A 16,345-nucleotide genomic window follows, 5' to 3' on the forward strand; every position below is an offset into this window, starting at 1 on the left:
CTAGTGCCATTCCCAACAAAAAAAGGAGAGGGTCCTGCTTTTCCTCTTCAAGTTTCTGGGCTGGGCTAAAAAGCCAAAATTATATCTGACTGTCAGGGTGGGACAAACAGACTTTCAAAACAACACAGATTAACACACTACTTGGGACAGTTTCTACACAAAACATCTTACACGAGAACGCTCAAGTGTAGGGAGATGCATTTTTAGCTGGAAAGCGTAGTTTAAAAACACATAACCAGGGGAGATCACTCCTCAGAGGGTTTATTAATTTCATCTTTGCTTCCCTGGAGGCTGTCAATTTCACACACACCCCTTCCAAGGTGAAGATGAAATTAATAAATGCTCTGAGGAGCGATTTCTGCCGCCTCTGCCTTTTTAATATACCCTCACGTGGAGAGGTGAAATTGACAGAGTCTTTGGCTCTGTATTTTTAAACTACACTTCCCAGCTAACATTGCGTCTGCCTACACTTGGACGTCCTAGTTTAAGATGTCCCATGTAGAGAGTCTTTCTATCAAAATAGGAAAACTGGATTTTGGTGAGAAAATCTGCCTCACAGTGAGAAGCGTGACGGTGGGTCTGTCAAACCTGTCTACCAAGTGGGATACCCCTCTGGCAACCCCTGATCACTCGTTGGATGAGTTAACCCTGTCTCTCCTGCCATACACACAAACACACACACACCTTGTTCTGTGTCCTTAAGACTGGCCCTAGAGAAGAGAATGGTGTAGCTGTCTCCAAATAGCACTGGAAGAGTATGCAAGGTAATACCATCAGAGAGCGGAACTACAAGTGACAAAAGGCACAGGTTGGACACTTGTCAGCTACCCTCAAGTTTTGAGGGGAAATGTAGGCAGCTTGGCGGAATGTTGGACAAGTGACAGTTGAAAAGTCCGTTGGACAGCAGTCGGAGAGCCAAGCTGCAAGACCAGGATGCCTACATTTCCCGTCAAAACTTGAGGGAAGCTGACAAGTGTCCAACCTGTGCCTTTTGTCACTTGTGATTCCGCTCAGAGCATCTCAGTGTAAGAGCTATGTTTCTGAGAAGTGGGTCGGTGGGAAGGAACATGGAGAAAGCAGGCAGCATGGCAACATAGACTGTCCAAAACTGGATCACATGTTTAGAAAACTGACAGCCCCTTTCTAAGACCCCAGCACTAGCCTGGTTTGCCACTGACATGTTTCTATATGTGCCAGTGCAGCATCAAGATACGCCAGCACAGCGCTTAGCTATCATCCTAAGCCCTTTCAAAACAGAGCTTAAGCTACGGCTGTCAGTTACATGCAACTAAGTGTGTACTTAAGGTAATAGGGGCACTTTTAGGTCTTAGGCTATTCACTGAAAAGGCAGTGATGATCTCAAAAGCAGAAGTTTGGGTTGCTATGTAGGGTAGGGGGGAAATGGGGGGGACACCCATCTGTGTCCTGACACTCTGACGTCAATTCCAGTTGTTCCGGAAATGATATCAGCATGTTGCCAGTGATGTCATCATGTCACTGGTGAGAGCCCTCCCCCACCCCAGCCCCAGCAGTGAGTCTCCCCCTAGTTGCCAGTCTCTTGCTGGCTACCGTAGCAGAACTGCAGGTAGCATTAGGGCTAGAAGCTCTGGCAGGAACAGGCAAGCCAGAGCGTATGTGGCCAAAGGAACATTAAACCAGCAACAGGGGATTTACATCAGGGGGGTTACAGACTCCCAGGCGCCACACTTTCTCAGCATGGTCTGCTGAAAGCTCAGAGCACCTGGCAGAGGTCCAAGGCTTGCAAGAAATGTCAGTTTGCTTAAAGGAGACAGAACCCAGCCCCCTGTGTATGGGGGCACTCTTCTGCCGATGAGCCAACTCTGTTCTGGTACATCAGTGAGAATGTTGTGAGGGGTTACTGAACAATTCTCAGCAGAATCTGGTTGACGGTAGAATTGGGACGTGTTCCCAGCCATGCAATTAGAGATGCAAAGACTGCAGGAAACAAACACAAACAGAAAATTTCAGAGTGGGTCAGAAATAGTTTCCAGGGGCTTCTTTAAAGTTCTAGCAGAAAAACTGAAAATTTTGCATGGGGAGGGGGGACTGCTATGCTGTATGTTCTGTTTTGAGAAGGAGTGGAGTGCTTTTCAAAACAAAATTTTGCCCAATAAAAATGCACAGTATGGAGATTCTCATGCATAGTATTAGAGTGTGTTAACTCCTGTGTATGCTGTAGACATATATAATGTTTTCAGTGTTTAAGTAACTAGTTTTGGGCACAATTAGTAAGCTATCAGATGTTTGATAAGACATGACTGAATAGTTCATTGTTTCCAATGGTATGAAGTTTAAGGATACCCAAACTTGCTTTTTTCAACGGTATGAAGTTTAATGATATCCAAATTAGCTGTCGGTTATATTGTAAATGTATGAGACTGATTCTGTCTGAATAATACACTGTCACATGCTATTTCCACTCCAGTCCGCTAAGTCTGAACCTTCCTCCGGCCTTCCTTCAACTTCAGAGGCGCTTCTGCCTCTGGAAGGAAATTGGAAGGTGGCTCTTTAGGACAAAGGAAGGCTTCAAAGTTTGCTGGGTAGAGCAATGGGATACATGCCACCGCCCTTGTTACGCTTCCATTTCAACTTTTATTTTTTCCTGTCACTCAGATAACAAAAACTAAGGTATATTCACTTAAGTTGTCGAGGGTACAGTTGTTTGCAGCTTTCTGTTTCATATATATCAATTTTATTCGAAATTTTGCTTGTAAAAAACTAGGGCAGTTAAACTTTTTAAATTTCATAATTATGCTAAGTATTACAGTTTTGTATGCTAAGTCAGTGCTAAACAGCTGTTTATACCATTTATGTACGGGTTAAAAAGCATGGGAGCAAGTACACATCCCTGCTTAACCCCTCTAAGAATTGGAATTTCATCTGTTAAAGAGCCTGAAGTACCCACCCTGATTTTGGCAAAGATGTCTGAGTGCAATTCCTGAAGAAGAAACAGCAAGCGTTTATCTTCCAGAGACGGTTTCTGTCTATAGAATCGAATGCAGCAGCAAGATCTACAAATGCTACAAAAAGGGCTTTAGTGGGGCCATTTACGCATGATAGGGCTAATTGATAAGGATTTTGACAGTGCTCAACTGTACTTTGGCCCTTTCTAAAGCCAGCCTGATTGGGGTGGATTACATGATTAGAAATTTAACAGCTGTTTATAAAACAATCAAAGAAGTTTTAAGTATTGCACCTATTTCCCCCAAAATACCTGGATTTTCTTTCTTGGAAAAAATACCCCAGAAAAATTGTGGGGTTTTTTTTCATGGCTTCAAAATGTTCAGAAATTTTATGCCTGTACTACAGTTAGACAATTTTAGCCTCTGGACTGGAGGCTCATGCTTCACCCCCTTAGATGGCGCTGTATACTTGAAATGCAAAACTGCAGCCTGCTTTCGGGGGGACGGCACGGAGTCCTTGAGCTGAGGCCCTGGACTTCTGCCCCAAGTTCTGCCCTGACAAAACCATTAACTTGTCTCTGATTGTCAGAATCAAGCTTCAGATCCTTATGGGTGGTTTTTGGGAGAAAATGCCTGTGTTACCCCCCATATGTTTGAGGGCCAGTGTCTGCCTTTCATTCTCCTAGATGGACTCCTAAGGCCCAAGCTGGAAGTGACGAATGACACTTGGACAGCAAGTGAACAGACTCACGTGTATTCCTCCCTGTTCACTTGCACTCCACTTGTTCACTTGCCATTCAAGTGTAATTCCTCACTTCTAGCTTGGCCCTGAGCCTGCAGACTGGACCCAGATTGAGGTCCATTCCTAACAGAATCTTCCAATCAATGCCATACACTGGCAGAAAAGCAACATGCTGAAGGTACAAAGAAGACCTATCACAGACCTATCATAAGCAGGCAGAAGAGGGTGTCAGGGCTTGCCGCCGCTGCCACTGGGCGTGGCACTGGGCAGTCTGCTCCTGACATCATAGGGGGGCCAGGGATTCTGCAGGACCCTGCTCTGTGGAAGGAGGGGCGGTATACCTCACCCAGACTCCCTCTCAGAGCCTCGCTACAAGTGACATCTTCCACGCGAAGGGCACTTGATCATTTTCGCAAGTCTTTCTGGGTACTGAAGTCCCTCTCCCACACCCCTTTTCTTTCTGTTCCTTCCCGTCTCCGTTAGCACGGCTGCCTGAAGAGACGGAGAAAGCCTACGAGAGCAGCTTTTGCAAATCGTCTTGCTGGGGGGTGGGGAATGCTCTAGAGAAAGCTGACATGTGAAGTCCTCCCCTCTCTGTTAGAACTGTTAGGATCGCTGCCTTAAAAGTCAGAGAAAGCCTGCGTTTGCAAATCGTTTCTCTAGTCGCAAGCCTGCTCTCAATGATCTTTGGGGGCAGGCAGCTGCAACTTTCTAAGCTTTCTCTAGAGTATTCCCCCCCTCCCCGAGCTGCCCGCTGCAACTTTGCTAATCGTCTTGCTTGGGGAGGGGGGGGATGCTCTGGAGAAAGCTTAGAAAGTTGCAGCTGCCCGCCCCCAAAGATCATTGAGAGCAGGCTTGCGACTAGAGAAACGATTTGCAAACGCAGGCTTTCTCTGACTTTTAAGGCAGCGATCCTAACAGTTCTAACAGAGAGGGGAGGACTTCACATGTCAGCTTTCTCTAGAGCATTCCCCACCCCCCAGCAAGACGATTTGCAAAAGCTGCTCTCGTAGGCTTTCTCCGTCTCTTCAGGCAGCCGTGCTAACGGAGACGGGAAGGAACAGAAGGAAAAGGGGTGTGGGAGAGGGACTTCAGTACCCAGAAAGACTTGCGAAAATGATCAAGTGCCCTTCGCGTGGAAGATGTCACTTGTAGCGAGGCTCTCAGTCCACTCACTGGCCTGCTCAACCTGGCCTGCTTACCCTCTGCGTCCTCTTTCTCTTTTTCCTCCCAGAGCTCTCCTCCAAACCTCCACGCTTGCATCACACTGCTCTCACTCCACATCATCACTCCCTACTCACACCCACCACCACAGGGCTCTTCCCAGCCAGCTTTTATAGGGCTTCCTTCTACTGTCCCACCCCTCTTCCAGCCCGGTCTTGGGCTGCACAAAGCAGTTGCAGCTGGGGTAGCTGATCTGGCCCCACTGACCAGCACCAGCTGTGCCTTGTTCCCTGGCTGCCCAGCCTCCCTGCCTTGGCTGATTGCTGAAGGCCTGTCCAGCTGCAGTCCCCTGGCTAGCAGCCCGGCCTGCCTGGCTGAGCTGATGGCTGAAGGTGGGTCCAGCTGCAGCTCCTTGGCTGGTTGCCCAGGGCTTCCTGCAGAGTGCCTCCAATAGCCCCACCTGGAGTGGCTTGGCTTTTGGCAACTCCTGGGCCAGGCTACTATTTTCTAGCTGGGGCGTGGCTTTGGGTTGTTGGGGCTGCTGCTGCTTCTCCTCCTCAGGTAAGGTCTTTGGGTGGGTGACTGCTGGGCCCCCAATCCCTCTGCCCTTGCCCCCTTCTGCCTTGCTTAGTCCCCTTTCCTTCCCCAGGGGAGTGGGACTCGCTGGCCTCCTTCTGTCTCCCCCTGCCTCCTGAGGCCCTGGGTCTTTGCCCCTTGCCCCTGGCACCGGCAGGTTCTGGCTCCATTTGCCCATGGGAGGGGTTGACCTGCTGTCCCCCGGCTGTCCCCTCTGCTTGTCAGTCAGACCGGTTGACCTACTGTCTGCTGGCTGACCAGTTGACCTGCTGTAAGCTGGCTGACCAGTTGACCTGCTGTCTGCTGGCTGACCAGTTGACCTGCTGGCTGCCCCCTCTGTTTGCCCGTCGGCCCGGTTGACCTGCTGTTCCCTCTTGTCAAGTCTGGGGGCTGGGGCTCAGACCCCGGACAGAGGGAACTTCAAACTTGTCACTGCAGGGACAAGAAAAAGCTAGATCTGCTGAAATGCCGTTCTCTGTGCATGGCCTCTCTTCATCCACTGTAATGTGTGAACCGGCAGAAGCTCAAGCGCTCCTATTTTCCCCACCAGATGAAAACTGCAAAGTAGAAGGCTCAGACATGTTTGCTAAGACTGGGCGATGACTCTCATGTCTCACTTGCTCTAACACGAAGTCCAAGCCAGAAATAATCCACAGCAAAGATAATGCCTGGGGCTGTGAATTGTTGCTTACTTCTTCCCAGGGCTTTTTTTCAGCAGGAATGTGGTGGAACGGAGTTACAAAACCTCTTGAAAATGGTCACATGGCTGGTGGCCCCGCCCCCTGATCTCCAGACAGAGGGGAGTTGAGATTGCCCACCAGCCACGTGACCGTTTTCTCCGAGGGCAACCCACTGAGTTCCACCACCTCTTTCCCAAGGAAAAAAAAGCCCTGGATATCAGTATTCTGTTCCTTTTCTGTACATGGCAAATGTTTTCTGATTTCATTCCCCTTGTTCTTCGATCACGGTTTTGAAGAATAAAACTGAAAAACTTAAAACAGAGCCAGTATATAGAAACATCTCCCTTTGGCACTTCTCTGCAGCCTTTTCCCAGAAAAAAAGCCCTGCTTCTTCCTATAGTTAGACTTCCTTTTCAATCAGATCCGTGCTGTCTTGGTAAGGTCTTCACTCCTCACTCAGCGTTCAGACTTCCTGCAAGGACAACAGACAAACACAAGCCAGGGCTTTCCATTCCCTTGACAAGCTGCCAGTTCAGAATCAGCACTGATCACCGTGGAATCCAGACCTGCAGAATGCATTAAAACCCCGTCCAAAACAAATACCATTGTTCCTGATTTGTTGTTCAAACTCATAAAGTTCTACGGAGACCACCATGAATGGTTTGACAAATCTTTACAGGGAATTTGTGTGTCTCTACATTCTAGCGAACTGGCTATTTTGGTGCTTTCTTCTCAAAATATTTCCATGAACGTCAAAGAGTATGAATCCCTCACCAACACTCCCCCTAACTTTGGTTGGGCTTGCTCTGTTAGACTTTGACAGCCAAGTGCACAGTTAAAAATAAAGCAAATATGATACTGACTGGGCCAACAGGGCTCAGGAACAAGCCAAGCCATTTAAAATGGCCCCAAAGAAAGCCAGGCTGGTGGCCCCTGCGGTGCTGGGAGCTGCAGGGGCCACCCACTACACTAAGTTCAGCCCTGGCCAACAGCACCAAATACGGACATCAGCTCACCCAATGCCTCCTTCTGCATCTCCACCAACCAGCAGCAGTGAAGGAGAAGGCAACTTAGATGCGGACATCAGTCAACATTCCTACTGAAGGGTCTGAGCCAACAGCTCCCACAGCGCAGCTGTAGCTTGTCTCTGCTTGGTCATGCCCACAGCAGCCCTCCAAAGCAGCAAGCCACAAGAAACTTTCTCAGTAAACTCAAAGCCAGTCCACTCCTGCTGCCAGGGGTGCTTTAAAAGTTTTTACAGCAGCCAGTCAAGGAGAGCTGGCCCATTCTACCTAGCAACTGAGTGCTGGAGTAACTTTCAGACACTTGCATGCTTACTTCTCCCCAGTCTGTTTATAAGACTACCTTATATTCATTCATTATTTCAAGACATGGTACTGAACAGGGCTTTTTTTCTGGGGAAAGAGGTGGTGGAACTCAGTGGGTTGCTCTTCGAGAAAATGGTCACATGGCTGGTGGCCCCGCCCCCTGATCTCCAGACAGAGGGGAGTTGAGATTGCCCTCCGCGCCGCCCAGTGGCGCGGAGGGCCATCTAAGCTTCCCTCTGTCTGGAGATCAGGGGGCGGGGCCACCAGCCATGTGACCATTTTCAAGAGGTTCCGGAACTCTGTTCCCCTGCGTTCCTGCTGAAAAAAAGCCCTGGTACTGAAAACGACAGACATCAGAGCCAATAATGTTATACAGAGCTAACAATGTTACCAGCAAAATGCCTGTCCAGAAATACCCAAAGTGTAATATGTTTCAAAAATTATGGAAGCCTTTATGTGTGTTTAGCCTTTTACAAAGAAACGGAGGAAAAGTAAGGGTAACTTTTTTTAAAAATCTGAACAATGGGATTAAGGCTGCTTCCATGCGGGAATGGTTCCCCATTGGGTATTCATTGCCCTTGAATGCAGCGGCATTTACATTAGAAAGGCAGGACGCTCTAGACGCTCTAGACACTCTCTCGTGTCCCCTTGGGCATGCTATTCCCCCCACATCACTACTATTTGGCTTTTTGCTGGCTTAAAAAAATGATATACTTACCAGGTTGAGTTCAAAAATCTGCTGGAAGTGCACCAGTTGTGGGGTGGGAGGTGGTGGGCACCAGGGGGGACAGAGGGAAAATGGCACTGAACAGGCATGGGAAGGTTGGGAAATCCATACCTTATGGTCCACATGGAAGGTAAACATTTTCAATTATTCTAGAAAGATCGGAGCAAAATTGGTTTGGAAAACACTGGGAAAAACAAGGATAAACTACGGAAGAAGAACAATTGGAGGACACTGTGGAAGCTACTGCTTTAGTCTGAGAGGCAGGGTGGAGCAACTCCTCCACGTGTTAGAAATTAAGAACACAGAAAACAGCATCAAGAAACACATTTAAATAACTACAACTAGTAAGAGACAAATTAAATACCAACTTGTACCCACTAATACTTGCTCATGGACGTAACTTGTAAAGCTGAGCTCTCCCACTTCCCCTCCCTGCTGAGGGCCCCTGAACTTCCCTCAAATTTTGGTTTTGGTGGTCAGACGGAGGGACCTCAAGAACACCACGGAAGGCAAAGGCCTCAGTGGAAATTGCTGCTCCATCTTCCAAACATGGAAGTGCACTCAACTATTCAGAGCTGCATTATTAGATAAAGGTCATTCATTGATAATCAAAAGATAATTTGTTAATACTATTCTGAAAAAACACCCCAGCTAATCAGAATGGCTATGTGGATCCAGATATGGAGCTAGTCTTGGGTTTGTTGTTCACTATAACCAAGAAAGCCAGTTTGGTGGAGTGGTTAAGAGCAGCAGGACTCTAATCTGGAGAGCTGGGCGTGATTCCTCACTCCTCCACTTGAAGCCAGCTGGGTGACCTTGGGTCAGTCACAGCTCTCTCAGAGCTCTCTCATCCCCACCCACCTCACAGGGTGATTGTTGTTGTTGTTGTTGTGGAGATAATAATAATAACATACTTTGTAAACCACTCTGAGTGGGTGTTAAGTCATCCTGAAGGGGAGTATATGAATGTTATTATCACATTATTATTATAGCAGCAAATTGGGAAAAAAATTACAGAAACCCATTCTATAAATGAATGGGTTAATAAAATCTAGTGTCCTGCTCTACTGACCAGACTAACATTACCAGAGAACCCAAAGATGCCATTTTCAAAAAACTGATAAATTCAGCAGACACTGGGTACAGTTTCATGAGTCCTGGCATGAGAAATTAGATGACAAGATTTACCCATTTTGCCTTTTAAGTTTCTTCTATATAAATTTTTGTTTAGATATATATTTATAAGCAACAATAGGTTTTTTTTAAAAAAAAAATTAAAGGGCTGATCCAAATAAATGTATGCAGAACGTTATTCTTTACAAGATCTGCTTTAGTCTGGTGTGAGGGAAAAGCGATCTGATTTGTTTTCCCTCCACTCAAAATTACAAAGTTGTCAGAAGCACAAAAGGAAAGACTAAAGTACAAGACCATCTGAACTATGAATAATACAGCCAAGTAATAAGCAAAATGTAAGCGATGAACTCTCCTTGCATTGTGGCTACTGTTTAAATATCATAATTACCACCCCTTGTTTGAACACGAAGAAAGCTACTGTAAAATGGCAGCTGGTCATGAAAAAAATTCATTATGATATTATTTGTAGGCAAAATCCAGGAATGAAAACAGCTTTCCTCCAATCCCACAGAAATCAGAGGCAGATCTTAGATCCCAGCAAAACTCCTACGAATCTCCTGTTGTGTAACATGTAGAGATAACTCCAAACAGAATTAGGGAGCTGCTCGCTTAGCACAACTGCCTTGACTTCCAAAAAAATTAGTTCCCATTTGCTTGCTGTGCATCTTTTAATGTTGTACTTTATTTTGTAGCTGTATGCGGACCCTGGTATTCTAGGATAAAAGACAAGTGGGGGGAAACTGCATCGCAAATTGTTCACAGTGGCGCAGAGTGGTAAGCGGCAATACCGCAGCCCAAGCTCTGCTCGCGACCTGAGTTCGATCCTGGTGGAGCCGGGTTCAGGTAGCTGGCTCAAGGTTAACTCAGCCTTCCATCCTTCCGAGGTCAGTAAAATGAGTACCCAGTTTCCTGGGGGTAAAGTGTAGACGACTGGGGAAGGCAATAGCAAACCACCCCGTAACAAAAGTCTGCCAAGAAAACATCGTGATGCGACATCCTCCCGTGGGTCAGTAATGACTTGGTGCTTGTAGCTACAGAAATGTTACCTAACATGCTTTAAAGTTATAATAATCCATTACAACTTTTTAGTTAATTCCAGTGTTCACAGTTTTCCACATTGTCAACTCATTTGGTTTTGTAATTACTGTAAATATCAACCCTGTTGATTACTACAGTATCTTTTGGGGAATGAAGTCAGTGTGGTGTAGTGGCTATAATACTGGGCTAGGATCTAGGAGACCCAAGTGCAAAACTGCCATGGAAGCTTGCTGGGTGACCTTGGGCCAGTCACATACTTTTAACCTAACCTACCTCACAGGGGTGTGACAAGGATAAAATGGCAAAGGGGAGAACGTTGTACACACACTGGGTTCCCACTAAAGAGAAAGTGGGTGTATTTGATCAGCACACAGGTCAAATCTTTTTTGATCAGTCAAATCGTAAAACACCAAGTAGATACCTGGAATGAAATTAACACCATGGCTTGGGAAGATGCATTTGCTGAGATTTTGTGAATATCCACTCTTATTCAATTAAATGGTTTAATCTGATCAACAGATTTCACTATGTGGTCAACAAAGCCCTCTTCCAGAAAAATTAGCACCATAATTGCATTAAGCATACATAGGATCAAATTCTAAAGACTTCCTTTGGGACAGAAAGCAAGTCTTTTGGTGCTACACCTCTGAAGATGCCAGCCACAGCTGCTGGCGAAACGTCAGGAACTACAATGCCAAGACCACGGCAATACAGCCCGGAAAACCCACAACAGCCATCAGAAAGCAAGTGGCTTATCAAACTCCCTCACTCTTTGTAGCCATTTACAGATATTCTAAATAGTTAGCATGAATAATTATAAAGTGGGGAAGAGGGTCACTGTAGCAAGCTTCTCCCAACCTATGCACGTTCACTGGAATGTCAATACAAAGCTTACATGTGTTTGGTATAGTAGTTAAGAGCAGCAGGACTCTAATCTGGAGAGCCAGGTTTGAGTCCCCACTCCTTCATGTGAAGCCCCCTAGGTCACCTTGGGTCAGTTTCAGCTCTCTCGGAGCTCTTTCACCCCACCCACCTCACAAGGTGATTGTCATGAGGATAATAATAACACACTTTGTAAACCGCTCTGAGTGGGCATTAAGTTGTCCTGAAGGGCAGTATATAAACCAAATGTTGTTGTTGTTCATAAGCAGGGCTCTTTTTGTGTGATCATTAACCATGAGTTCCTGGTCACATGGAGAAAGCTATATATGCATACTTGTGGTGTGAACTAGATACGTACATTACTATGAACATAAACAAACTGGGATTACTGCTGAAATCCCAGATGCCGCCCACCGCCAAACGTGCTCTACTTAGCCTTCTACATATGTTACTTTGAACACGGAGAGGAGGAGCCTTTTTTATATAATTAAATCCCATTTTTCTTCCAAGGAGCTTAGAATTCTTCTCCCTCCCCATTTTATCCTCACAACAACCCTATACGGTAGGTTAGGTTGAGAGACAGTAACTGTCTCAAGGTCACCTAGTAAGCATCATGGTCAAATGAGGATACAAACCTGGGTCTCCTGGTCCTAGTCTGACACTTTAATCACCACACCCTACAGGGATATCCCACGGGACCACCACTCCTAAACTCTTGTGTGTTCAGGGGAACATCTGCAGAGCCCAAGCACATATAACTGTACAAGGATAAGCTTCTCACTGCACAAATGGGAATCTTCTTTTTGCATTTTTCCCCTAACTCTCCTTGCCCTGTTAGAGCTTTGTCAAGAAATCTGTTGGGCTCGGCCAGGGACACGCACTAAATGGCTCCAGAACCACCTGTGACTTTTCTGAGCACCCTTCCCCAATGTAGCACTGGCAACGCCCTTCCCCTGTGGGGGTTGTAGTTGGCAGATGGTTTCAACCCAGAAATAGCACCTGCTGGAGTAGCTGAAAGTCTCATGCCAATGATCAAAGTAAATGCGGCTCTTTTGGCTGATGATAACTGCAAATTTGGCACTGCATGAGCTGTGGAGTGAGCACCACTGAGCTAAGTTATTGGTGACAGGGGGCTGCATTAGGGTTTTGGGAGGGGGGAAGATTGTGCATTTTTATTTAAGTGAATTTGAGAACATGAAAGAGTGATGATCCATAATTTGGGGGAAATTGGTAGATTTGGGTGTTTTTGAGAGCAATTCTAAGCAGTTCTGCTCAAAGGAAGTCCCTTGTAACCCAGAGGGGCCTACTCCCAGAAAGGCATTTTTAGTGCTCATTATTCACATAAGCAATGTCTGTTAACTCAATTTGGTCTTATGAGTGATGCATTTTAGCCCTAATTTTCAGGCTTCAGACAGGATATAATTAGCATTGTGCAAAGTAAGTTAGAAGTGAGTCTCACAAAGATTTACTAATACTGCAGTTGTGCAGAAGAAGGAAATAAAGTGAGGCTGCATCAACTAGTAGATTGAAGCAGTTGAAGAATACTAGTTTTGGGGACTAGCATAGAAGGTTAAATTCCCTTCTTAACATCCTTAGGGGAATCTCCAATCTTTGACTTTTCAAGGGCAGTGCTCTTGCATAAAGCACTAGACTTTACATCAGTTTAGTTAGATTGTTTTCTAGTGTACTTAGAAAGCAAAAGGAAGTAGAGAGGATTTGCTGGAAGCAAGAACTTGCAAACAGAATTCACAATAGGGCTTGCAATGCTGGACAAAAGATGTTCCCTCAGTGCTGACACAGAGGGAAAAGAAGCTGCTACAAGAATTCAAACAAAGGGCTTGGGTGCCTCCCAGTCTGTTTGAAAATGAGCAAAATAACGGCACATGAAAATTAGGAGTATAATTCTATTTTAAAGTGCCAGGCGGTCACTAAAAGATTGGCAGGGGTGATCAATTTTACTTCTGGTCCCAGGGCCAAGCTACAAGTGAATGACACCTCCCTGTTCACTTGCCCTTCACTTGATCCACTTGTCTTTCAAGTGTCATTCGTCACTTGTAGCTTTGCCCTCAGTTCCTGATCCCCACATGTTCAGATGGACTTCTGCACAGCCCCTACACGTGCAGGCTGTGTGCAGACATCCATCCGAACGCGTGGAGGAGAGGAACCGAGACTGGGCCCATTTCCACACGGCTCCCCGCTGCTCGCAACAACCCGGAAGATCACGCAAAAAATGCAGAAGATTGCGATGGAGCCGGGGAGCTGTGTGGAAACGGCCCAGAAGTAACACTTTGCTCACCTCCCTCCAATCCCTGCACACAAAGTGTTAAGAATAAAGGGTGTCCAGACACCCCAAATTGAGGGGCGGTTTTTTTGCCGTACATTGTACAGTCCTGAACAGGGCTGCTCCGTAGCCAGGGCTTTTTTCCAGCAGGAATGCTGTGGAACGGAGTTCCTGCACCTCTTGAAAATGGTCACATGGCTGGTGGCCCCGCCCCCTGATCTCCAGGCAGAGGGGAGTTGAGATGCCCCTCCGGGGCCACCGGCCACGTGACCATTTTCTCTGAGGGCAACCCACTGAGTTCCACCACCTCTTTTCCCAGAAAAAAAGCCCTGTCTGTAGCCCATCAGAGTCCCGGTGCCATTGGGGGCCGGCGGTTTGGGGCGCGGCGCGGGCCGGCCTGCAGGAAAAGGCCGCTCGGGCCAGCCTGCAGCCCCCACCCATAGCCGGACAATCGCGAAACCAAACCCGGGGGACCCGTCACGGATCTGCCGCACCACACGGTCGCTTGTCCCTAAACGGCGGAGCGCTGGGACGGCCCGCACCTGCAGGCGACGGCCGCGGCGGAGAACTTGGCGCGGAAGGCAGCGGCGCGGGGAAGCGGGGCCCAACTCTCCGGCCAGCACGCCCGGCTCCGCCCGCCCTATACTGCCCGGCGCTGCCGCCTTTGCGCCCCGACTCACCCGCTCGCCTCGCTGGAGTTCTCCATGGTCGGCTGTGAGCGCGCGGCGCGAAGGCGCGTCTTCCCCGGGCGGGCGCGACCGGCTCTTACTTGGCTGCTGCGAACGCCTCTCCCTCCCTCGGGGCGGCAGCAACAGCTGCGAGAGGGCAGGGCGGGCAGGGCATCCTCCGCGCAAGCCGCTGCCTCCCGGCCCTCCTCGCCGCCTGGTTGCCAAGGCGTCGGCAGCCGACGTACAGCGCGGGGCTCTTTGCCCGGCCGGGGCTTCGTGGCGGGGAAATGGCGGGAAGGGGCTGAGGGGGGGGGGCTCGGCGGGCGGGAACGCTGGAATGGGCACGGCTGCCCTCAGAGGCCCGCGGGAAGGGCAGCCGCTCCACGCCCGCGAGTTCCTGCTGGAAAGCGCCGCCGTTTCCCCTCAGCCAACCTCGGGGGCGGGCTGGCCCTTGAGTTCCAGCGAAGGGTGCCGGGGAGGGGAGCGGAGAACGAGCAGAGCCGAGCCCCGCTAGCCCTTGCGGTGCCCCCCGCCCAGCCGAGCCGAGCCGAGCCCGCCTCTGCCCAGGACGGCGCCGCCTGCTCCCCGTTCCCCTTCTTTGGCCGCGCTGCTGGCCCTGCAACGGCCCCCACCCCCGCTGGGACATCCGAGCGAGGGCCCGTTCCCCGCGGCGGTGCGCGCTGAAGAGGCCTGCGCTCCGCTGAGTGAGGGCCAGACGTTACGTGCGTTCTGGGGCAATTGCAGGCCTCGCGCAAGGGTTTTCCTGCAGCAAATGGGCTGAATGGCGGCGGCCTTTCCTTCACCGAGAGCCCTCGGTGGTTCGGATGCATCTGGATGGATTGGGATCTGTTCAAGTACAGCTGCCTGCCCAGCCGTCCATATGTTGCCTTGTGTTGGTCAAAGAGGCGTTGTTCAAAGAAAAACAATTACATTTGAGAATCACAGGGTTGGAAGGGCTCTCTAGAGTCATCCAATCCAACCCCCTGTACAATGCAGGAAATTCACAGGTACCTCCCCCACACACACACACACAGTGACCCCTACTCCATGCCCGGAAGATAGTAAAACTCCATCAGGATCTCTAGCCAAACTGGCCTGGGAAAAATCGCCACCTGACCCCAAAGTGGCGATCGGCATTACCTTGGGCGTGTAAGAAGGGGCCACGAGAACTAAGCACTAATGTAACCCTTCCTGCCCTCCTTCTCATGATCTGCCCACAGAATCAGCATTGCTGTCAGACGGCCATGTAGCTTCTGCTTAAAAATCTCCAAAGACGGAGAGCCCACTACCTCCCGAGGAAGCCTGTTCCACTGAGGGACTGTTCTGTCAGGAAGTTCTTCCTAATGTTTTGACGAAAGCTCTTTTGATGTAATTTCAAGCTGTTGCTTCTGGTCCAACCTTCTGGGGCAGTAGAAAAAAACTCTGCGCTATCCTTTACATGACAGCCCTTCAATTACTTGAAGATGGTTATCGTATCACCTCTCAGTCGTCTCCTCTGCAGGCTAAACATTCCGAGCTCCTTCAACCTCTCCTCATAGAACTTGGTCTCCAGACCCTTCACCATCTTAATTGCCCTCCTCTGGGCACATTCCAGCTTGTCTATATCTTTCTTAAGTTGTGGTGCCCAAAACAAAACAATACTCCAGGTGAGGTCTAACCAGAGCAGAGTAGAGCGATACAATCACTTTGCGTGATCTGGACACTATGCTTCTGTTGATACAGCCCAAAACCACATTTGCCTTTTTAGCTACCGCATCACACTGCTGACTCATATTCAGTGTATGGCCTACTAAGACCCCCAGATCCTTTTCACACATACTACTACCAAGACAAGTCTTCCCCATCCTATAATTATGCATTTTGATTTTTCCTTCCTAAATGTAGAACTTTGCATTTATCTCTGTTGAAATTCATTTTGTTTGTTTTAGCCCAGTTTTCCAGCCTGTCAAGATCATCCTGTATCCTGAGTCTGTCTTATACCATATTTGCTACCCCTCCCAATTTAGCATTATATGCAGATTTAATAAGCATTCCCTCTATTCCTTCATCCAAATAATTTATTAAAATGTTGAACAGAAGAGGTCCCAGGACTGATCCCTGAGGAACTCCACTTGTTACTTTTCTCTTAAGAGGATGAAGAACCATTAACTAGCACTCTTTGGGTGTGATCTGGCAACCAGTTACAGATCCACCTAACAGTA

The 16,345-nt window shown here is 48.2% G+C and overlaps 1 protein-coding gene across 1 annotated transcript in view; it reads right to left on the reverse strand.

Annotated features, from left to right (window-relative positions):
- The window catches only part of LOC129334623 (stimulated by retinoic acid gene 6 protein-like), a 94,230-nt gene extending 79,968 nt beyond the window's left edge, over window positions 1-14,262 (reverse strand). Inside the window, exon 1 of the mRNA XM_054986840.1 lies at window positions 14,157-14,262. Within this exon, the coding sequence (XP_054842815.1) occupies window positions 14,157-14,182 (26 nt within the window). The 5' untranslated portion in view covers window positions 14,183-14,262. The remainder of the gene's footprint in view (window positions 1-14,156) is intronic.
- Between the last annotated feature and the right edge of the window lie 2,083 nt (window positions 14,263-16,345).

Source organism: Eublepharis macularius, chromosome 8 (assembly GCF_028583425.1).
Source record: "Eublepharis macularius isolate TG4126 chromosome 8, MPM_Emac_v1.0, whole genome shotgun sequence".
Lineage (NCBI taxonomy): Eukaryota > Metazoa > Chordata > Lepidosauria > Squamata > Eublepharidae > Eublepharis > Eublepharis macularius.